We start from the raw sequence: 23,938 nt of genomic DNA on the forward strand, positions 1-23,938 counted from the left end.
CTATGCTGGCGACGTAAACCGAATTTCTGCGTAGAGATTAAACCTTTAAATACCCCCAAATCTTAAAATAACTATCCAAAAACATTATATGTCATAATAATGAAATAAAGTATAAAAAATAAGATCACAGCTGGCGACCAAAATGACAGCCGAGACACTTATGTGACAAGAAAAAAAAAAAAGACTGGAAACAAAATGGCAGACGAGACTCCAGCATCGCGAAGTCGAATTCAAGTAAGTCGGGTACATCGTAACCCGGGGACTACCTGAATTTTATTCGAGTTTAAAACTGCTAGTCGAACCAATGGAAGAGAGAAGCTTAGTCATCTTATCAGGATAACGCTGCTGGCAGACGGTGAATATCCCGAGAAGACCTTCCAGGCTCAAATGTGAAAGGCTAGACCGCTTTTCTTTCTTCCCAGCATCGTCCACCACGCTGGGGACGTTAGTATAACGCCACATCAGCACACTGGAAAAATTTCATTATTTTTCTTACATTGAGATTGTCATGCAAAATAAATCTTCGCTGAACGCATAGCTCATGTAACCAAAGAACTCATACCTTGCCATTTCACACAGAAATCGGAAAGTCAAGTCTGAACTTTGTCCACCTGGGCCGTCGGTAATTCCGGTATCTTCCAATTGTTGGATCTTCTGCACAGCCACGCAAAGTGCATAACGTACAAATTCTCCACTGGAGCGCAGCACAGTGAGCGCCTCCTCTTTGCTCTGAGAGTTGTCCCTGGTAACATCAATATATTCCGATTAACTCATCGGCTGCCATTGACATAGATGCACTAAACAGAGTCGCTCTAAAAATGAAATGTTTTTACATTGACCACATTGTAACTTTGCCATGTTAACACTTTAAAAGTCAGACACTGATGAAACTAGTGAAAAAGAACAATCTTCCTGATGTTGACTCATTGGCTGCCACTAACAGCAATAGAGGTCCAATCCATTTTGATGTCTATTGCCGTCAATGGCAGTGAAAAATGATAATTAAAATACAGCCATCCGAGTTTAAATGCATTTGGTGGCTATTGCTGTCAATGGCAGTTAATGAGTTAACTCCAACAAGGACTAGCGTGACCAGATATTCCACTTTGCGTGAGACAGTCCAACGTATTTTTTTTTCTCGCAAATGGAGATGGTTTCCTGCATTTCTATCAAAATGACGTATAATTTTTCAAAAAAGGTCGATAAGCATCTTTTTATTACAAGCATTAGTCGAGAAGCCAATGTCATTGCTCGTTCACCCTACCCATCCTCACCTTTGATTGACAGTCATGACAGCAAGTCGTATCATTTTTCCACAAACACAATGCATGCATCGTATTCACACCTGACCGTCAGTAATACACTGGCAGTTTTCAAATTACAGCTTTAACATAAGTAAACAGAAGAGTAAGGGCTGAAATAAGTCAAGTTAAGCAAACTTGCACTTGCAGAACTGCTTATTCCCCTCACAGTAATATTTGGGCACTTTCCAACTTTTAATGTCATCAACTACTGTCTAGGCCTGGACGAGCTATCGTTATAAAAATTAAATCGATGCAGTATTTTTACATGTGATATGGAATGGATATGGACTATCTTGTAATTTTTATATGTCGATGTAGTTCAAATGTACACCTTGCAGAGCTTTTCAATTCAAATATGGTATAAGAAAAACAATTATTTATTTGATTTTGCCACTGTTCGAAAAGCCGCATTTAATAAAATTACTTGTAACATGTCATATTTGGCTTTGATTTGGACTGAACATTTACGCTCACCTTCAAAAGAAAATATCAGGATATACTGTATATCACAATCATTCTAGCCTAAATACATTGATATGTCTTTTGGTCCATATTGCTCAGCCCCACTACAGTGTCAGAGAAAGGTAAAGGAACAAGTCAGTGCATTAAATACAAGTAATCAGGGCAAGACAATGGCCAAAAATATTATATAAATTTGGTGTGCCATAAAAGTTGAGTGTGCCAAAATACAGTGTATTTTTATGGCTAAATTATGGCTATCACCATACTTCAGTGCTTGTTTCATTGAATCAGGTACTTTGTTCCTTTAGAACAAAAGTTGAGCAGGGGTTTGTACTTAAAATACTTGTCAAAAACTCTTTCAAAGAACATTAAGAGAAAGAAAGTTGAGAAAAAAGTTTGGCTGCATGTTCTGTTAAAGTGCTGTAACCTGAGATGAATTTTGAATTCCTTTGAACATGAATTTTATAATACAGGGTGATTCAAAAAGAATGTGACAAAACCATTGCGGTATGTTTAAAAAAAATAAAATAAAAAAAAAACCTAGAAACTAGCTGGATACAAGTATTGCATATAACTATAAGTTTTTATTTCATGATTTACAAGTGCTAAATGTGACCACCACCAGCGGCACAGACAACATCAAACCGATATGACTTTTAATTTGTTAAAATCACTTGTTAAAAAAACTTAATTCTTATTAAAGTGCCTGTGACACGAAAAAGCATGTTTATTTCATAATACACGCGGTACTATATGCCCCTGAATGATATGGGCCGCTTGGATATGTGTGGAAGCGATCGCTATTTTTATTTAGTTTTTTTTAATCCCGCGCCATGAAAATGAGTGACTTCCGGCTTTGGTCTTGCATTGAGGAGGAGGGCGCTGTGACGTGTACGGTAGAAGACGTCCTCTTCACGCTACAGTGTACTGTTGTGTATGAGGACGAAGGATTCAGCTGATTTTGCGGATTAATACGTTTATTTTTCGCATCACGCCAGCCAAACGGCTGCAGAAAAATCATTCTGTATGAGGGAGAGGCGTATGCGCCTTTTTGGAGTTTCAAAAGGTTCCCATTCACCGTGTATATTTACTGTGGGACCATTGGACTTACGAGGAAGTGAGTAAACATCTTGTTTTGTATTATGTCAAATACGAATACAGCGATTACAAAGTAAACACTACAAACTTCCTTTAAATGAAGGACTACTTACGTTTGATCATTGATAGGCATGTAAAAAGCTCTCCTAATGCTCATTAGCAGCAGCACGTTAGCTGCACAACAACTCCAGCCACCCTCCTCCGGGGAACGAACTGTAAATTGCTCTCCGCCGGACGGTTTGCCGATACGCAAACACAATCGACAACCCAGTCGTCATGTCAAATAATCCAGGATAGTTATGAGTGATTTTCCGCTTCGAAGACTTTGAAACATCACTCGGTTCGGGTTAGCATGTCGGCTAGCTGTCACGCCTTCTGGTTTGTTTACATTCTCCGAAGCCGGGGAAGGGAAATGACATATGTCCGATTTAGGTGTCATAAAATATCGTTCGGGAGGTGCGACAGTAAAGGTGAAGTCGACAGTTTTGACCATTATGGAGTAATTTTGCCATGTCGTCCTGAATAAATGCATTTTTATTATTTCATATTCCATTCAGCACAAGACTGTTATTTGTCATGACCATGCCATTTATTTAGCAATTGGGGAAAATACTTGGATAAAAAGAATATCCTGTAAAAATATTGAAGTAAAGAGACAGAAACAATGACATTTTGCCACTCTCTTCGTCGCGTTTTCCTCGTTGTGAATAGTTCCCCCTCGACGGGCTGACTGGTCCTTCTCAAGCCATTTATATAGCTATTGGGGAAAATACTTGGATAAAAAGAATATCCTGTAAAAATATTGAAGTAAAGAGACAGAAACAATGACATTTTGTGGCTCTCTTCGTCGCGTTTTCCTCGTTCTGAATAATTCCCCCCAATAGGCTGAATAGTAAAACCGATGAGCCCAGTCTACCGCTGACGTCATCCACCTGTTGGGGACGCTAAAGCCCTGTAACGGTAGGCGTGGCTAACCGGCAGATTAAAAGACTAATTTCTCGTCATCTGTGCTTTGCTAAATTGTTGTATATAGTCGAATCGTCTCAAAATATGATTCTAATTCACATAATAATGCCATTTAAGACTTTTTTTCTCGTGTCATATGCTCTTTAAATTATTAATGAAATTTAATTAATTAATTCAGTCTATTTCAGCGATATTAAAATAATAAATGCATGATGATTTTGGCACATTCTTTTTTAATCACCTTGCATAATAAAAAATAACAACAACACTATTTCAAAGCACTGGCGTCCTGCATTGTCCAACAGAGATCTTTTCTTCCATATTAGTTACGCAAGTTGAGATCTGGTCAACTGGTCAGGTATACTTTCTACAACAAGGACTTCTTTCTTTATTTGTGTGCAATGTTTAGTTTGCAGTTTATTTTTGTGTAGTCAACCTAAGATTTTATATGACGAGAAGTGATTCTTCAAGACTATGACTATCCACATTGTCTTTTAAACCATGAAGCAAAAAAATAAAAAAATCAAGAATACGTATCGATTATACTTACCTAAAGAGCATAGTCAGGAGAGTTGATGTAAAGCCCATTGAAAGTAAACTTCGAGGAGTCTTGTTTGAGGGCTGTCGTCCCTTTCCAGATTTCTCCCTCAGGATCTCACACAATTTATGGTAGCGGTTAAACAGTTCCAACAGCTCCTTAAAGGCACTTATGCTAAAATGTTTTGTACAAAGTTTCCAAAGATTAAAGTCTCAAAATAATGTCACACACACACAAAAAAAAAAAGATGGATGTGATGGATACCTGTAATTGGCTTTGACAAAAGCGTACTCTATCAGGACCTCATAGAGTCCAATCACTAGCACAGCATAAATGTTATTCTTCACACCAACATTGGATTCAGTGGAGAATTCTGCAGACTTGTCCTAATAAAACAGAATAAGGAACCATGAGTGTGATAGATAACTGGTTGTGTCGAACATAGGTCAGATCAATGTACAATGATGACACAGTTTTCAATTTTAGCTTAACATTTAAAAGAGATACATTTTAGTTAGTTAGTAGTTTTGTGTAATTTTCCAGAGTGCCATGTGTGCGTACCAATTCGAAGTCCTCCATTTCACTTTTGATCATGCGTTTAGTGACACTCTCTAGAATTGTCTGTAGCTCGGACTGATATCCCTCATCTTCGTCGTCGTCATCATCATCATCACTGTCGTAAGCCCCCATTTTGGCTGATCGTCGCATATTTTTAAGCCACAACAGGCAATGAACAGTACAGCACACCAGGTGGGCCTGGGAATGAACAGTATTTACATAGCCGATACACTTTAAGAGTTAAAGCTGTCCAAGCTTCATTTCAATATGATTGGCATGGGGATACTGTAATTGTTCATTTATCCAGAAGAAAATATACCAGTGATGATTCATTAACAAAAACACATGTTGTGTGACTCAGTCAAATTTTTTTAAAAATGCTACTCATCACTAAAATTGTACAGTACCAAGGGCTCCTGAATGTGGATCTGTTCTCCATGAGCTGTGATGCATGGCTGCAGTTTCACTGGGGGTAAGAGATCTTGTTCAGGTTCATAGTACCTCTTCAACTAGGATACAAACAACAATTGTGTCAACAACAACAAAATCAACAATGGATACAACATATAGGTCTTTATGGAAAATAATAAAGACAAGTCAACATTGATACCTGTGAGAAAATAGTCTGCATTATGGAACTAGAAAGCTGGGAGTTTCGGCGAAGAACATCATAGAAGCCCTGGAAAAGAGACAAAGGTGTATGTGCATTGTTATTCACATTAAAAAAATAATAAAACTAATGCAGCACGAGATCAAATTTGGCACTTTCAGCTTGTCCCCTCAGCTGTCAAGAAATCAACTCTATTTTTAATTTTTCTAACACTTTATTCAATGTAAAGGTTTAGAAAGGCTGCACAAACCTCATAGAGCATAAGGCGCACATCGGCCTGCTGGCCAAGGCAACGACGCAGACTGCTTAAGATTTCCAGACAGAATGCTTCATTGGCAGCAGCGTTATATCGAGAATGAACATCCACTTGGATCTAGTTGAATTGCAGGAAGACAAATAAGCATCTTTCGAAGTTCAAATAAAAAGTCCAGCATTGTGCACATATATATATATATATATATATATATATATATATATATATATATATATATATATATATATATATATATATATATATATACACTGTAGTCTATTATTTTTTTCTAGTTAAAAGAACACACAAAATACTGTACACAGTAACGACCCACCTGACTGGAGGAGATTGTCTGGCTACACTGGCTGGAGGCCAGGCTACCCAACACTTTAAAGTTCTTCAGCAGTAACAAGAAGCCAGTTACAGCTGACTTTCGTCCATCCAGTTGGCTGGTAAAGAAACCGAAAACGATTTTAAAATCAGTCTATCAAGTTCGCCCATTTAAATATGCAGTCTATAACATGATTTTGCATCAAGTAAATTACACTAGCCAATCCTACCAAAGTGAAACATATGCTGAAACTGGCAACAAAATAGTACACATATACCTTGAAAACATGGCCTTACGGAGAACCAGTATTAATGCATCTTTCATGGACAAGCTGACTTTCAGCAAAGGCTGGAAGTCAAAACAGGGACAGCATTTAAACATCTCTCATTATGTGTGTATGTAAGAGTCTGAGTATTTTTAGTACCTGGACAGCTTTTAGCAAGCCCTGCACAGTGGCCAGGGGGAGGAATGACAGATGGTCAAATGTTTCAGTAACCTTGGAGGATGACTCTAGCAGTATCATTGGAGCGGAGGTTACAATGTCTGAAAAGAGGCCTGAGGACGCAGTGAGGCAATTCATAATCAAGGTACATTGAATAGACATAACAGAATGTTTGCGATCCAGTACAAAGAGTTATGTTTAAATATCTGCCATTACAATACGTAATGATCTTGATAGTTTAAATTTTGGTACTGCATTAGACCACACTGTGTAAGGGTACATAATAATGTTGGACAGAAGTGTTTATTGTATTACTTAAAAAATGATTGACAGGTGAGGCCGTCTTTGTGACCAATCGGTTCAGAACTTGCTCCAGAATCTCGCCTCTGATTGCCTCATGCATCTAACAAAATGAAAACAAATTACAGTAAGACACAGTATTACAATAATTGTCCATATCAAAAAACTAAAAGTCACCTTAAATCCCTGCAGGAGCACCTGACATCCTAGTTTACATGCCAGCTGAGAAGGGGTCCGGGCCACAGTGGCAGAAGCTTCTGTGTTTTTTCCAAATGGTCCAGGTTTAGGTCCAAATGTATCCATCAGGAAGAAGCCCAGCTGCACCAGGCCCTGGGTCACATGATCCCATCCAAAGATACTACAAAAAAGGAAGGAGTCATGCAAATTCTGAGTTCTATTTCATCCCTGTTGAATGCCATAGGGCGGTGCTAATGTCCCTTCGCGCATGCGCAATCCAAGTATGCACACCAAAAAGGGGTCACCTGTTACCCCTGGAACAGGTATAAGGTCATGAGTCATCACAGGTCAAGTCCCTACAAAACATTCTTGCACGAGCACGAAGATTCGGAGAGATGGAACGGTCTGACAGTCATAAGGGATTCATAGAACCGTAGTAGTTACATTAGTAACTTTTGTTTTAGCAACAACAACACAAAAAAAAGTTTAAATTAACCACAACCACCTCGGTACCTAAACGTATCATTTGTCCTGAGACATGATAAGCACACCTGAAACGCGTGCATACCCTCTAACGGCTAACTCGGAACCTACTGGCAACAGTGAGTTCGAAATCAATTAATCTGTACTTTTTTCTGGATGTTGTGTTCGATAAAAACATTAAAAGTAATTTTTGGGGTGCTTTATTAGTTTAAGCAGACTGTGTTGGTTTAGTGATGTGACTTATATACAGATAAGAACAGATTTCATGTCTAGAAAAAAATCTAAGTAAGCCCAAAGGGTTCACATTTTCTCGCAACTGTACTGTAGCCCCAAAAATACTGTTGCATATTCACTGGAATTTAAGTTCAAATGTGCATAAGGTAGAATATTTTTGAAACTGAATAGTAACACAAATAATTGTATGTTAAACAGTCCTGTATTACTGCAAGTACAGGGTGACCCAAAAAACAGGAACTTTTTAACAATCCAGTAATACCAAGATGGAAGTTTTTTTTTGTTTGTTTTTTTATAGTATCGTATTTACCGCACTATAAAGCGCACCTAAAAGCCTTCAATTTTCTCAAAAGCAGGCAGTGCGCCTTATAACCCGATGCGGCTTATAAATGGACCAATATTGGTTGACCATGGCATGACATTCCCTTTAGTGCAGCACTATCTAGTGGATGTATAACACAACCCCAACTACTACTACTACGGCGCCTTATAATGCAGTGCGCCCTATACATGAAAACAGTTTTAAAATAGATCATTCATTGAAGGTGCGCCTTATACTTCGATGCGCCTTATAATGCGAAAAATACTGTAATTGAAACCTGACAACATGCAAATTTAATAAACAATGATGAAACTATTTTTTTTCAACACTATCCTATTGCACAAATTTATTCTTGAAATCTACTGTTCAGATTCCTCATTGATTCATTATATGAGCTGGGATACTGTGAATTCCATCCTGAATTCCCCATGTTTACTAAAATGGCACATTGTTTACTTGGTCGAGGTCAATGCCTCACAGTGATGCCACTTGCTCTTGTCTGCAATACACAAAAATTCCCGTTTTTTCAATAGCAGACTTCAAGAATGTATTCATGCAGGAGGAGGCCATATAAAGGATGTCATTTTTAAATGATAATTTCATGCGTATTTATTAAATGGCATGTTTAATGGTTTCATGTACTATGAATAAAATATTTTTCTTCCATCACTCCTGCTTTTATTGGCTTGTTCCCCCTTTTTTTTGTTTCACCCTGTATGAAGACTGAGGCAAGAAGAACAGAAGGCACATCACACGCAATGTATAGTGTTTATGAGGAGCAAATTAGAGTTCCTGATCTTAAAAGTAACATTGAAAGTTGCATCTAAAATTCTTAACTAATGCAATTACACCAACGCTGTGGAGCTCTGTTCAAAAGCCATATCTGTTGATATTGGTTTTAGCGACCATAACTTAGTTGCCATTTCCAGGAAGGCAATAGTGGCAAAAGCGAGGCCAAAAATTGTTTATAAAAGATCATACAGGGATTTCTGTCATGACTCATGTGTTAATGATATCGGTAATATTTGTTGGATTAATGTCAGTAAGCAGAGTGACCCAGATATTGCATTGAATGCTTTCGCAGATTTGTTAATTCCAATTATGGATAAACATGCACCTGTTAAAAGGTTGACTGTCAGAGCCACTAGATGTCCTTTGATTGATGATGAATTAAGAAAATGTATGGCGGAGAGAAACGAGGCAAAAGTAAAAGCAAATCGGTCAGGCTGCATGTCTGACTGGCAAGTGTACTGTAAATTAATGAACTACACCACTAAACTGAATAGAAATAAGAAGAAGTTGCATTATAAATCAAGAATAAATTATGTAAAACATGATCGTAAAAAGCTATGGAGTACCTTAAATGACATCATGGGCAGGAATACAAGTTTGATTCCATCCTTCATTGAAGTAGACGGCTCTTTTATAACTAAGCCTACTGACATTGCAAATTATTTGAATGAATATTTTATCAATAAGGTATGCAAACTCAGACAGGTAATGCCCTCATCAAAAAATGAATCACTGTATTCATATATACAAAACAAAATAATGAAGGACAGGAAATGTAGTTTTGAATTCTGTAAAGTAACGGTTGAAGATGTGAAAAAACTATTGTTATCTATAAATAATGAGAAACCACCAGGCATTGATAAGCTAGATGGAAATTTATTGAGGATTATTGCAGATTATATTTCCACTCCTGTTTCTCACATTTTTAATCTAAGCCTTGACAGCAACAAATTCCCACAAATTTGGAAAATGGCTAAAGTAATTCCTTTACCCAAAAATGCTCGTGCAGCCTTTACTGGCTCAAACAGCCGGCCGATCAGCCTGTTACCCGTTTTAAGCAAACTGCTGGAGAAAACTGTGTTCAGTCAGATACAATCCTATTTTTCATTGAACAATTCAATGAGTAATTACCAACATGCCTATAGAGTAGGATACGCGACTTCTATGACACTCACACAAATTACAGAGGACTGGCTAACTGATATGGACCAACAGAACGTAATAGGAGCAGTTCTATTAGATCTAAGTGCTGCTTTCGATGTCATCGACCACAATGTATTACTTAATAAACTTAGGTGCTATGGCTTTACTCCATCTGCTGTAGCTTAGATTGAAAGTTATCTGACTAGTAGAATTCAGAAAGTTATGTTCAATGGGTGCTTCTCAAATGCAAAACAAATACATTACGGAATTCCGCAAGGTTCTTCACTGGAGCCGCTGCTCTTCTCTATTTCTACAAACGACCTCCCACTTGTTTGTAAAAATGCGAGCGTGTGTATGTTTGCTGATGACTCAACACTCTATAAATCTGCCAAAACAGTGGAGGAAATCACCTCAGCCCTTAACCAAGAGTTACAGTATGTGTTCACTTGGATCACCGACAACAAAATGGTTCTGAACATATCAAAAACTAAGAGTATTATTTTTGGGACGAAACATTCATTAAGATCCAAACCTCAGTTAAACCTTGTACTAAACAATGTGGTTGTAGAGCAGGTACAAGAAACCAAGCTCCTAGGGATAACTTTAGACTGCAATTTATCATGGTCAACACACATTGATTTTTTTAGTGCAAAAGATGGGTAGGAATATATCAGTAGTAAAAAAAATGTTCACCCTTTTTAACACCTCAGTTGACAAAACAGGTCTTGCAGACCCTTGTATTGTCACACCTGGACTACTGTTCGGTGGTCTGGTCAGGTAGAACAAAGACGAACCTACAGAGGCTCCAACCAGTACAAAACAGAGCAGCCAGGCTTGCGCTTAAAAGCAGCCAGAGAGCCAACACAGACAACATGCATGACAAACTGTCTTGGCTTAAAGTTGATTCAAGGCTGCGAGTATCTCTTCTCTCTTTTCTGAAAAACATCATGACATTGAGCAAACCAGGCAGTTTGTTTAAGCATTACACTCTGAGCTCAACTCTGCACTCATACCCAACCAGACATGCTATTAGCGGTAACTATACCATACCTATCATGAAAACTAACTTAAAACAACGTACAATACTATGTAGAGCTATGATTGAATGGAATGCCCTCCCAGACCAAATTTTAAAAACTCAAAATAAAGCTAATTTCAAGAAACAAATAAAGCAGTACTTTAGGGTCAACTGTATTTGATCACTGATGTAATTTGTAATGTAAGCCTCTTTCTTGTTGTCGACTTATATATTACCTCTTATATTGTCTATTTACCTCCTTACTAACTTTCTTCTGTCTTTATGTTAGTATGTTGAATTATGTTTGTTTTAGTGTGTACATTTTTCAAGCTAAAAATTCTTTCTTTTATATACAGTATAGCCTATGTTGATTAGTATGTTGATGTTTTGTCTGTTTTATGTTTTGTGTGGACCCCAGGAAGGGTCCTCCATAGATTAGTATGTTGATGTTTTGTCCGTTTTATGTTTTGTGTGGACCCCAGGAAGAGTAGCGGATGTTTTCATCAGCTAATGGGGATCCTAATAAAATCACAAATACAAAATACCTGCTTCTCACAGTGTCCAAAATCATCTCAGCAATGCTACAGTGACCAGGCAAGAGGTCCTGCAGAAATTTGGACCCCTGCAGCAGCTGCTCATCTCTGAAACTCTTGATGATTGCCCCCTTGAAAAGGTCAAACACCTACAAAATACAAAGAAATGGGCAAGTAGTTTTTATATCTAACATTTATTATTTTAGGTCAAGGATGGCGCAGCTATTCCACAAAAGGCTGCAGTTCATGCGGGTTTTTATTCCGACCAATCAATAGGACACCTATCCTACATTCTGGTGTTTTACAAGTGTTTGTTGTTTGTAGTCATGGGCTGCAGTAAACTCATTGGTTAAACTGTCTGTGCTGAATCAGTTGGAACAAAATATTTACCCACAGTGGCTCTAGAGGACCAGCTTGGACACCCCTAATTTAGGTAATTTTATTTTCGGCTGCAGAAAGCAGGGTATGTCACAACAAAAGCACACAGAAATGCATTGTACAAAAAAACAACAACCATAAAACATACACGATACACAAATGAATAAATAATTATAAATCATAGAATAATGAATACATAATAATGGCATAGCAGCAACACCTGACCTGTTCCTCATAGCGCTGGATACGAGCAAGCGAGAGCAGTAGTGCAACACTGAAAGGGCAAAGGTCCCCGTAAGATACCTGTTGAAAGGGATTGATTAATGAATGTTAACTTAGTCAATTATTTTAGAAATTGACACGAAATACCTTTATATTTTTAATGAATTCCCTCCCAAGTTCATGGTCGAGCCTCACAGCAAAAACAATGTGGAGTATAACAGTGCCCTCCACGTGTCTTAACTGGTCCTGTGGAATGGACTGAACTTCTAAATCCAAGTTCCTGAGAGAGGGAAGAAGGAGCCCAATGAAAAGCAATAATGATTTAACACTGGCAGAGCTCCCATCACATACTGTCCGTGTTTTTTCTCCTCTTGCTGGTGAATGTCTTGCTGCTTAAAATAAGAGATGATTCCATCTAGGACCTGTTTCTTGCAGCCCTAGAAGATGCAGAACAACCATTTAGACAGGATGACTTGCTTGAAAAACATGCCTGCCACGTGCTTCTACCTTTGCAGATAACAAGAGCAATTGATAAACAAGTGGTGGGATCTCCTGCAGGTCGAGTTTTTTAAACATTCGCTGCACTTTTTCCACCACAAACCGCAACTCTTCTGATGACATTGGCACATCTCTAAAAAAAGGCAGACACACTCAAGGTTATCAGAGAATGACTTTGAAAATATGGTGCTGAAGGGAGAAAATGAAATGAGATACCTGAACATTGTGGTCAGGTGGATAACACATTGGGAGTCCCATCTGTATTATAGAAATACGTTTGTATTAATTTAGGTCAGTAGATAACTATTGAAGTCTTCATTACTCCTTACAGATTGGAATCAAACTGCCACTGTTGGGATGATTTTTTTTTAAACATACAGCAGTTGAGTTATTGTATAGCATCACCTGCTTGAACAGAGACTGTTGATCAGCTGTTTCTTGCATTCCTCACCACTGAGTTCACCTACAGTTAAATAAGTATATTTATGAAAAAAAAGAAGATTTCTCCTTACTTTTATAGGCTATCTGTACTTACCTTTACCGTACGACAACGTTTCACAAGCGGCAATGGCGGTAAGCACAGTAGGAAATAGCTCCAAGGACTTCCCGTTTCCTATTTTTCCTGCCTTGATTTCTTCAACAAATAGTTCTGCTAGTTTTGCAAGAGAGGGTCCAACCAATGTATGTGTCTGTATATATACAACACAAAAAAACAAAACAAATCAAATCAAGAAAAGATAGTATACTGTGTGGTAAAAATTAAACACTCATGGTGATAGGTGAAACTCAGTGAAAGGTCATATTTTGATGTGTTGAATTGTACCTCCAGCATGAGCAGTCCAATTATATCAGCTGCCACTTCAGTTTGGAGATTCCCAGACTCACAGAGAGGAATGCAATGTTGATAAAGCAGCAATCTGCGCTTTGACCCTTCGCTTGAACCAGGTGGAGAACCTGAATAAAAAAGCAACTTTAGGCAAATTTTTTTCCCACACAATAGAGCGCACCTAAGTATAAGCCACTGTAAATATATTTATTCTTTCCCACAGATATGTTCATTTCATATGATCATACATATTCATTAATTACTTGTATATTACTGACATCTGTGAACTATAACTGTTTTCGTTTCTTGTTAAGAGGCAAGCAGTCAGGGAGCCTTCCTACCTTACCAAGGCCATCCAGATAAGAGTGACTCTATAATGATCTTCAGTGGTGTATGAAGTACTCACTTTTGTACTTAAGTAACAGTACGGATACAGGTGGAAAAAAATTACTTAAGTAAAAGGACAAGCATCAACAAAAAAGAAAGAACCCATAAAAAGCCGCCTTATTCTAAAAGCCATAAATCGGGAGAAAAAAGTAGCAGCTTATAGTCTGAATATTACGGTATTTATCTAACGTTTAAATGGCAAACAAACTAGTTTGCAGAAAACGTTTTAACCCTCGATATGGCAGTCATTTAACTCATTAGCTGCCATTGACGGTGCTGGATGTCGAATGCATTTTGACTTGGAGAGGCTGGCAGCAATCATTTGCTAAAACATGAGCATTCACAGAATTGGATGGGTGCCTATTGTTGTCAATGGCATGCAACTAGTTAGACGGAAAGAGAACACCTTTAACCCCGATGGAAAGAATCTTGTATCATGAATTAAAAAAAAAAAAAAAAAAAAACAAAGACTTTCATTTTTCTGATGTCTAATCGCAGAGGGAAATGCAAATAACAGCCGGTGTTTCCAGTCAGTGGCTACATGACATAGAGGTTGACATTTCATCAATGCAGGTACTATTTTACCCAATCAAATGCAAGTAATCCCAAATTTTCTGCCCTTTTTCATTACGTCATTAATACCTATTACACCCACCTGCGCTTGAGTCTATAAGTGTGTACTGTATATACATGGGTATCTGACATTGCAAAAGGGTTGCATCCCGAAAGTGGTGTCATATTTTTATGTTTAACATTATTTTCTCCACTATCAAAGAAATCTGCAATTTGCATACTTCAAGTATTTGAACAACTGTCATTTATATGAATGTCATTTATTGCTGTGTGTTGCTCTAATTGTTACTATATTATGAAATTTAAAAAAAAAAAAAAAAAAAAAAAAACTAAAATCCACTTTAATGTTGTTGGGGTGTGGGTCATTACCAGAGTGTATTCTGATTTTTTTCCTATTAACTTACACATTGTTTCATGAAAAAAATAATAAAATAGTAAATAATGATTGATAATATATATTTGATAATAATGATCATATTTCATGTAGGCCATGTTGACTACCAAATGTTAACCCCTTTGGTGCATAGTGGTCACTAAGGGTGTGACAAAATATCGAAATGGTGATATATCGTGGTACTTTGCATGCCAAATGGTTATCGATACGCTCATGCCAAGAATCGAGATATCGTTTTAAAAAGGTGTCAGTTTAAAAAAATAAAATAAGGAACCAACAAGTTGCTAACAAAATCTTCCACTGCGTTAACTATTGTACATTCAAAACCAGAGCATTCACAGTCAGTCTTTCCGATTTTTGGGGCATTTACAGGTCAGTTTCTGTTCATTTGAGGGCATTTACAGGTCATTTCCTGTTGCGTTTGAGTCACTTCCTGTTCTGTAACCCAAAATCAACAGGAAGGGACCCATAAAATGCCCCAAAAATCAACCAGAAGTGACTGAAAATCAACAAGTAATGACCTGAAATGGCCCAAAATTACCTCATTGTCTGGCATTGGCTGCCACGGACGCCGTCACCCTCCCAGTTCAAATAAATTGGACATCTATTAGTGATGAACTCACAGCAGAAGGATGAAGATGTTTTTTTCTCTTTATCAGTTGTTTTGTAGAATATTCTAGAATGATTTCCTGACCAATGTATCGATAATCGTTGTATCGCCACATCGTGAGATTATCGTCATCGTGAGCTTTGTATTGCAAATCGTATCGTGAGGTACCAAGATGTTTCCACCCCTAGTGGTCACTACAGTGGACAACTACTGATACGAACGTTTCTCTTTATGTATTGGTTTCTATTTTTTAACCGCATAGCAACCTAAAGAATCCTCTCTGCTGCCACACTCTATTAAAATCAATTCCGTGGTCAGTTGGTGTAACTAAAAGTAAATATCCTCTGAATCCAAGACAGCAGACAACCTGCCAGTGTCGACTGTCGACTGGCATATTCTGTTATACTTCTATGCCCGAGAGCTACAGTGGTAAAAAAAAAAAAATATATATATATATATATATATATAATGATATACAGTAACATCTAGGGAAAGATAATATCTGTTTGGAATATGAAATATTTGTGTATAATATAAAGAAATGTATCTCTAATTTGCATTATTATATGCACTTTATCTTATTTTGTAGACTTCAAAAGCAGCAAAGAATAAGGCAGTTTACAGAACAGCCCAGAAAATTCCATTCAGCTTCAGTGATGGTGACTGTAGTGACAACAGTGAAGATGTGTGGCTGCCAAACAACAACAGAGACTAAGTGTAGGAGTCAGACCTAGAAGTTTCATTGGTTTTTTTATTCAGGCCTACCAATACATTGTGCTAGTGTTGAAAGTGTTCAAATTTCCCCAAAATTGTTGAAATGTTTATCAAAGCATAAAAAGAACTAGTGATGCACGATAATACATTTTTCAACCGATGCCGATAACCGATAATTTCCTCCTCATTCCAACCGATAACCGATAATGTCAAGCTGATAATTCTATTAAAAGATTATGTAAAATTTTAAAGTATACACAACAGAAAATATTACTGTGCAAAAATATAATTTATTGCTCTTTTTTTTTTTCAACATAAAATATGAACATGTCGTCAATTCAAACATCTAAATAATGACAGATTGTCTGACATTGTGTAATGGTAAACTTTTGGCAACAATTACTTAAAGAGTAAATACCTAAGTTGCACAAAATGCCTTTAAAAGTAAGCCATTCCTAACATATATAACATTAATACACTGCAAAACACACCTCATTAAAACTAGTCAGTTTTAAGTGTAAATCTATTGGCAATAAGTGAAATTATCTGCCATCGCTTCAAGTGTATTTCTCTCAGATTTCTTGGAAGAAAAATAGCTAGCTGAAAATAATCTTAACAGCCTTGTTTTAAGCAATACATTATTATACTTAATCCTAAAAAAAACAAAAACTTGGAAGAAGGAAAGATTTTGAATAATATTTGTGGCTACAGAATACTGATTTAAGAATTTGATTATCTACCGTGACTGTAATTGATCAGAGAAATAAGTTAAAAATTTTGAAAAGTGATTGCTAATGTTATATGCTTTGTTGCACACTGTGAAAATGATTAACTCAAAAGAGCGAGATATCATGTACCCATTCTGCAGCGCTTTGTTTACATTTGCGGCTTTCACGACATTTGCTTTACAGCAGCTAAACTGATACACGGCAGTACTATTTGGACGGAGTTGGAGCTCGCATCCGCGTGCGTGTTGTTTTGTGCCTGAGTTTTGTTAAGCCGAAAAATAAAGGCAGCGTTACAAAGTCATCTGACCACTCGTCATTTTACATACTGAATGCATTATTGACTGGCTGACTTCGTTTTCTCCATGTTTAAATGATCATCTAACCACTGTGCCGTCATGATAAGCTTGCTTACTGGACATCACTTTTTCATGAAGAATGGTGGTCGTATAAACTGCATTTTTTTTTTTATCCAGGGCTTTGGTCCCGAAGCTGGGTAACCGGGCTCGGCGGCGGCCTGCCGGACCAGCCAGAGCGGCGGGCTCCGTCGGAAGACTGCTACTTGCCGACTATCGGTCTCCAGTCGTGCCGGTGTTTAGCCTTAGAGGCGAATTTACCACCCGCCTTGGGCTGCATTCCCAAACAGCCCGACTCTGTATCGTCACAAGCCCTGTAGTTTAACTTGGTTAGTGTTTACAATAGCTTTAGCATTCCCGCTAGCAGCAGCCTCGTATTCGTTCCAAAAATCTTTGTGATGCAGTTTTAAATGGCTGCTGGGTTAGTGGTTTTGAATGAGGACGCTTTCTTTCTGCCTCGTGGAACGTCTACGGTACATGTTTCGCAGATGGCGAGAGGGTCGTTTTTTTAGTAACAGCCGCCATAATATTCAACTACTTCTTGTCGTGTAACTCCGCCTCCTCAACCCCTCCTCCCTCAGGGGCTTCATAGAGGGGAGGAGTTGAGGAGGCGGCGTGCTGAATTATTCGGTTGCGCACATTTGGAGGCAAAATCAAGTATATAATTATCGGATTGCATTATCGGTTGAATTTTTTTATTATCTGGGTTATCTGTGTGACGTCATAATTGCCATTATCGGCCGATAATTATCGGTGACCGATATTATCGTGTATCTTTAAAAAGAACCAATGGTTTCTATATTCACAATAGAACACAAGTTAATTCAATTTAATTGTACATTCACATCGTTTTATGTTGAGTGCGCACGTCTATAAAGTACGCTGGATTGGATATGTCTGTAATGTCATGATTTTTAAAAAAAAAAAAAAATTATGAAAAGTAATTAAAAAAATAACATTATTTTCATTTTCAAGAAGAATAAAAACACTTCAGAAAAAAATCTTGAAAGGGTTATTATTGTGACCTACATGACTCAAAATGTGATGTGCACAAATCAAAAAGTTTTTTTCCCCGTAATTGTCAAAAAAAGTTACTGGCCCTATAAATGGTTAATGGATTTAACATTATACATTATAGAGACGTTAATATTGTACATGACGTGTTTTAAATACATAATTACCGTAGAAAAAAAAAGTTCTTACCTTTGAAGATAGCTTTAATAATTCTACCAATCGTCTTTCCCTTTAGCGCACTATTCGTAATTAGTGCAGTGATCTTCAAAACAAAACAAACAAACGAAAAGAGTCTTTTAAATGACTCCAACACAACAGAAAAAAAAATCATGCGTCTTTTACATGTCAACACTAATTACCTTGGCTTCGCAGAGGGAGGACAAGTATTTTTGAAGTTCTGCAGAACTGTCACCATCCGATAAAGAAATAATTCTGTCCGATTCAGCCTTCATGGTGGAAGAAACCTGTGAAAGTCACAGACAGACCACGACGATGATGTAAACACAAACTTTCCACAATCTACTTGCAATAGCGTATTTCCCGCCAGCAGCGAGATTCCAGAAGGAACCGGAAGTTCTTGCAGCGAGAACTACCGGTTTAGCTTATTTTAATGTTTTTTAATATATATATATATATATATATATATATATATATATATATATATATATATATATATATATATATATATATATATATATATATATATATATATATATATATATTTTTTTTTTTTTTTTTTTTGTATTTTCGTGTGCGCGTGTTTTGTCGTGTTGTTTTTGGTTCTGCAAGAATAGAATAATATTGAATTTAACCATACCCACAATTATTACACAATTAGAACAAGCAAATGTGTGAAAAGATGGCTATGTGACGTCATGAAAGTTTCTTACCGTGCCGCCCATGTTGTTTTATTGTTAAAAATCAAAATAAAATAAAATAATAAATAAATAAATAAATCGACCTGCCAACTCCGTGTGTAGTATATGGACTACGTGTCCCATGATCGCCTGGGCTCACGCAGCCAATAGCATGGGACTTGGGGTGGACTTAAGCAGCGCATCGAGGTTGCTAGTTTATGATATCTAGTGTGAAGCGCGCGGGTGTTGCTGTGCAATAAAAAAGTTAATATACGCCGCAGAAGTCACGTCTGTTGTTTACGTCACATCACCAGCATATGACACCATGAGTACTTCATTACGAGAGCTTTCAAATAATTTGACATGAAAATGTGTTGATGATACAATGTAGATGGAGATACTGTACGAGTAGAGATACTGTGTGCAAACACGGTCACCGGGCCAGGGCCTTGGCGCGGGCAGGGCCTATGGCAGCCTCATTTCGATAATCGGAAAGGTTAATTTCTTGAAATGGCAGCCAACAGCGTTCTCCCATTTCTTGAAATGGCAGCCTCATTTCTTGGAATGGCCGCCAATAGCGTTGCCAGTTACGCTAAGTGGCAACGCTAAGTGGCTGTCATTACCCGATCACAGTCATTACTGGAAAATCAAGTTAGCAGCAAGCTAGGTCAGGAACCGGAGGACCGAATCACTGAACGGGAAGTGACAAAACTCAGTCTTGCCCCCCTGCCTGCACGCTGGCTGCTTATTGGCCACACATGGACGTGAGTGACAAACGCCCTGATTCTGTTTCCGCTCCCTCCCCTGCCCGCGATGAGGCTGGCGTCTGATTGGTCGTGTGCGATGTCAGAAGACGCTGCCGCTTGCTCAACGCCCTCCCACGCAGCGAACAAGCACCACCTTCATAGAACGAATCAGTGCAGATGATGATTAGTTCGGTCTCGTTCACCAAAACAATTCGTTCAAAAAGAACGAATCGTTCGCGACCGATACAACACTACAAAACCTGCATGAACACTTTTGGCTGGTGAAGGGACATTAATAACATCGAACAGATTGGGTGAACAGGGGTTAGGGCTACATTTCTCACCAATATGAACCTAATTGATAGGCTGAATGATTAATGCAAAATAAGTCTGTATTGATTTATACTAACTTTCACACTGCAAATTTACCTTATAACATCTCAATCTGATCATTTTTATTAAATCTAGTCATTTTCTCCATCTTGTTTTAGTGTTAAAGGCTGTCTCAGATTCTTCCATTTACTTTAAGTGAACATTACTACTGTATCTGTTCTTACTAAGCCCATACGTCTAAAAGTCTGTCATTTTTCACCTAAATCAAGAAAAATTGCTTTCAAATAATGTTTTCATTGGTATCTATTCTTGAACTAAAAACATTTCTGACAATCAAGTTTTTTTTTTAAATATTAAATATGCAAAATTTTTGCTTAATATAAGTTTGTTAAGCTTATTTTCAGCTCGCTGTTTCATTTAAAACCTGAAAGAGTAAACTTTCTTGAAGCACTGGCAGATAATTTCACTTATTTCTAATAGATTTACACTGAAAACAAGGGAGGTTTTTTTTGTTTTGTTTTGGGGGTTTTTTTTGGTGGAGTTTTGCAGTGCATTTGTATTGGTTTAGGTCAGGCATGTCCAAAGTCCGGCCCGGGGGCCAAATGCGGCCCTTTGTCAAATTTCATCCGGCCCCCAGCCTCTGTCATAAAATCAATAACGTCTGGCCCGCACATAGGCTTAATAAATTGGTCAGCAGTACTGCTACCAGCATATGAAGTAGCTTACACACTAAATGCTGCTCCTCATTTACCCACTAAGAGGCAGCAGCACTCTAAGCAACATTACCCCGCGTGACCCTTTATTCCCAATTTTCTAAAATAACGACAATCAACAACAACAACAAAAAGTTGACTGCGACGGCCGACGCTTCAAGGATAGGTGGAAATTGGAATATTTCTTCACTAAAATATGCAACAACGGTGTCTGCCTCATTTGCAAAGAGACAGTCGCTGTTTTTAAAGAGTTCAATGTGAGTCAATATTACCAAACAAGACACGCTGACATGTATGACAAGATTACAGAGAAGATACGCAGCGAGAAATTCAAGCAACTTGAAGTTAGTTTAATTTTACAGCTGCAGTATTTCACGAGAGCCTAAAGAGAACTCCACAAAAGCTAGTTGCGAGATTGTTGACATTAATAATTAAAAAAATAATAATAAAGCAAAAATGACACACGAAATGGCCTGCTAAAATTTGCTTCTATAATTTGTTCTGCGTAAAGGACGTCAGCCAAGGTCGGCCTCCCACATTTTTACCACACCAAATCTGGCCCCCTTTGCAAAAAGTTTGGACACCCCTGGTTTAGGTGGTACACTGATTCAAACCTTTGTTTTTAAAGACTACTCAAGAAACATTTTGAAAACTAAGAAACATTTTGAAAACTTCCAGAATAAATGTCTGCATTTTATAAGCAAATTCCAAATTGCAATATCCGAACACAAATTGTATTAACAGTCATACATAAGAAATACAAACTTGTTGTTTTTCCTCAAAACTATCCAGGAATGCAAAAAACAAATGGTTCTGCGCATGTGCGTAATGTTAAAAATGGCCGCAAATGCAGCGGTTCCAAAGTCAACACGACAAACTTTTGATAAAGGAATATTTACTTATGTTTGATCATGGATGGACATGGAGAAAACTTCTCAGACAAATCCTGCCATACGGCTGCACACAACCAAACTGCACGCCGCTCTCTCACCGTTAACGTCTTCGCCGTGTCTTTAAGCATTTATTTCTGTCGTATTCGTGTTGCACGTGTATGTTTATGATGTAACTTGTTTATTTAGCACCTTTGGATAAAATTGAGAGTCCAACAGAATGTAAAAGAGTGCTTATTCGCCACCACAATGCTTCATGAGCAAAATATTATAATGGGTGAAAAATGCATGTGTGTGTAGTCTTCAGCTAATCAAAAATGGACTGGCCCATTTAGCAAGTCAAAAAAGGGGTCGACTGAAAGTACTGTAATTCATTAATTGGGTTAATTCTATCCTTACAACATGGGAAGACTATCTAAATTACCTATATAATTGAAGTCATTATATAATGCAAATAAGATTGCTTACAAGTTGGTGGGGAAAATTTTAGCATCCTGAAAAGTCGGTAGTGTTATGTCCCTACCATCCCTATGCAAACCTACGCCCTTGTGTCTAGCACAGTTCAAAACAAGGCAATTCAAAGTGCTTTACATCACATGAAGATCCACGAGCAGAGATAAAATGATTCGTAAAAATCACATTCAATCAAAAGAAAGTTCAAACAAAGACAGTTGAAACAGGAAATAAAATTACACATATAGATCACATTAAATCACGAATAGAGAAAAACTAATAATAACTGAACTCAGAAATAGGAGTGAAGCAGAAAATGAATACCGTAAAAAGAATATAGCCTGAAATTTTAATATGCTGTAGCTTGACATTTGACTATGTTGTAATAAACAAAATCGTTTGAGCACACTTCAGACCTTCAGGTAACTTGGTTCTTGTTCTTGAAACATGCAGTGTTCCTGATATGTTAGAACACCTGTTCTGTTGTAGACGACCTTAGGGGGTCTAGATGCTTCGTTGGGATACAACAAATCAAGCATGTATTTTGGTTCAAGGCCTTTAAGTGTTTTGTAGAGGAGCAGCAGTAATATTTTATAGTCCATCCTTTGACTCACTGGAAGCCAGTGTAACGATTTCAAAACTGGTGTAATGTGGTCCTCTTTCCTTGTATTTGTAAGGACTCTGGCAGCAGCATTCTCTACTATCTGCAGCTTCTTGACTGTTTTTTTTTATCGAGACCTGTAAATATACCGTTGCAATAGTCCAATCTACTGAAAATGAATGCATGCATAAGGTTTTCCATGTCTTGTTTAGTCAGAAGCCCCTATTTCTGGCTATATTTTTAGGTGGTAATAGGCAGATTTAATGACGAACTAGTGATAGTGATGTCCCGAGCCGATCACGTGATCAGAAATCGGGCCAATTGCGCCATTTTTCAGAGGGTCGGCATCGGGTGAAACGGATCGGGTTTTTAAAAAATATATATTGGTATTTTTTCTGCTTCATCCTCCTACAGCGCCACAGCCTCTCACCCTCCCTCCTGCTAAGCAGTGCGGACAAATGGTCCAGCTTTCTTTTGGTACTTAAGGTGCCTGTGACACGATTAAAAAAAATCTTAATTGCCGTTATTGTTGGAATTAAAATCATTTTGAGAGGACTCGACTATACAGTACACAACAATTTGGCGAAGCGCAGATTATGAGGAATGAGTCTTCTGCCGTTCGGCTCCTCCTGTCATAATAGCACTCTGGCGCCTCCATCTGTTGATGACGTCGTCGGAGTAGCGATTTCAGCTGATTTATTATTTAGCCAAATGGAGGAGGAGGTTTTTTCAGCGATTCTGGTGTGGATCTTTCAAGTGATATTTTCGATCCAGAGGAAGCCTGTGGCATACAGCAATTTTTGTTTGAGTCGTATTTAGAGGAGGAGGAAGATTCTGATTGACAACAAACAGGAGGCTGATGACTAGAGCATACAGTAAAATGTCATCATTGTTTTTTCTCTCTACTCCAATATATTTACAGGATATTCTTTGAATCTAAGTATTTTTCCCCAATTGCTAAATAAATTGTATGGTCATGACAAATAACTGTCATGTTCTAAATGGAATATAAAATATTAAAAATGCCTTTATTCAGTATGACAGGACTAAATTACTGCATAATGGTCAAAACTGCAGACTTCTT

The 23,938-nt window shown here is 37.7% G+C and overlaps 1 protein-coding gene across 1 annotated transcript in view; it reads right to left on the reverse strand.

Moving 5' to 3' along the window:
- The window catches only part of fanci (FA complementation group I), a 25,865-nt gene extending 7,048 nt beyond the window's left edge, over window positions 1–18,817 (reverse strand). The window contains exons 1-24 of the mRNA XM_057837211.1: window positions 18,621–18,817; window positions 18,451–18,523; window positions 13,486–13,616; window positions 13,198–13,351; window positions 13,068–13,125; window positions 12,879–12,920; window positions 12,672–12,795; window positions 12,516–12,601; window positions 12,312–12,444; window positions 12,168–12,245; window positions 11,577–11,713; window positions 7,040–7,220; window positions 6,878–6,965; window positions 6,545–6,675; window positions 6,398–6,468; window positions 6,124–6,238; window positions 5,787–5,909; window positions 5,537–5,605; window positions 5,334–5,435; window positions 4,930–5,124; window positions 4,633–4,754; window positions 4,381–4,542; window positions 563–742; window positions 303–469 (exon numbers count right to left, since the gene is read on the reverse strand). Of these exons, the coding sequence (XP_057693194.1) occupies window positions 303–469; window positions 563–742; window positions 4,381–4,542; window positions 4,633–4,754; window positions 4,930–5,124; window positions 5,334–5,435; window positions 5,537–5,605; window positions 5,787–5,909; window positions 6,124–6,238; window positions 6,398–6,468; window positions 6,545–6,675; window positions 6,878–6,965; window positions 7,040–7,220; window positions 11,577–11,713; window positions 12,168–12,245; window positions 12,312–12,444; window positions 12,516–12,601; window positions 12,672–12,795; window positions 12,879–12,920; window positions 13,068–13,125; window positions 13,198–13,351; window positions 13,486–13,616; window positions 18,451–18,523; window positions 18,621–18,713 (2,815 nt within the window). The 5' untranslated portion in view covers window positions 18,714–18,817. The remainder of the gene's footprint in view (window positions 1–302; window positions 470–562; window positions 743–4,380; window positions 4,543–4,632; window positions 4,755–4,929; window positions 5,125–5,333; window positions 5,436–5,536; window positions 5,606–5,786; window positions 5,910–6,123; window positions 6,239–6,397; window positions 6,469–6,544; window positions 6,676–6,877; window positions 6,966–7,039; window positions 7,221–11,576; window positions 11,714–12,167; window positions 12,246–12,311; window positions 12,445–12,515; window positions 12,602–12,671; window positions 12,796–12,878; window positions 12,921–13,067; window positions 13,126–13,197; window positions 13,352–13,485; window positions 13,617–18,450; window positions 18,524–18,620) is intronic.
- Between the last annotated feature and the right edge of the window lie 5,121 nt (window positions 18,818–23,938).

This window comes from Corythoichthys intestinalis, chromosome 5 (genome assembly GCF_030265065.1).
Source record: "Corythoichthys intestinalis isolate RoL2023-P3 chromosome 5, ASM3026506v1, whole genome shotgun sequence".
In the NCBI taxonomy this organism is placed as follows: Eukaryota; Metazoa; Chordata; class Actinopteri; order Syngnathiformes; family Syngnathidae; genus Corythoichthys; species Corythoichthys intestinalis.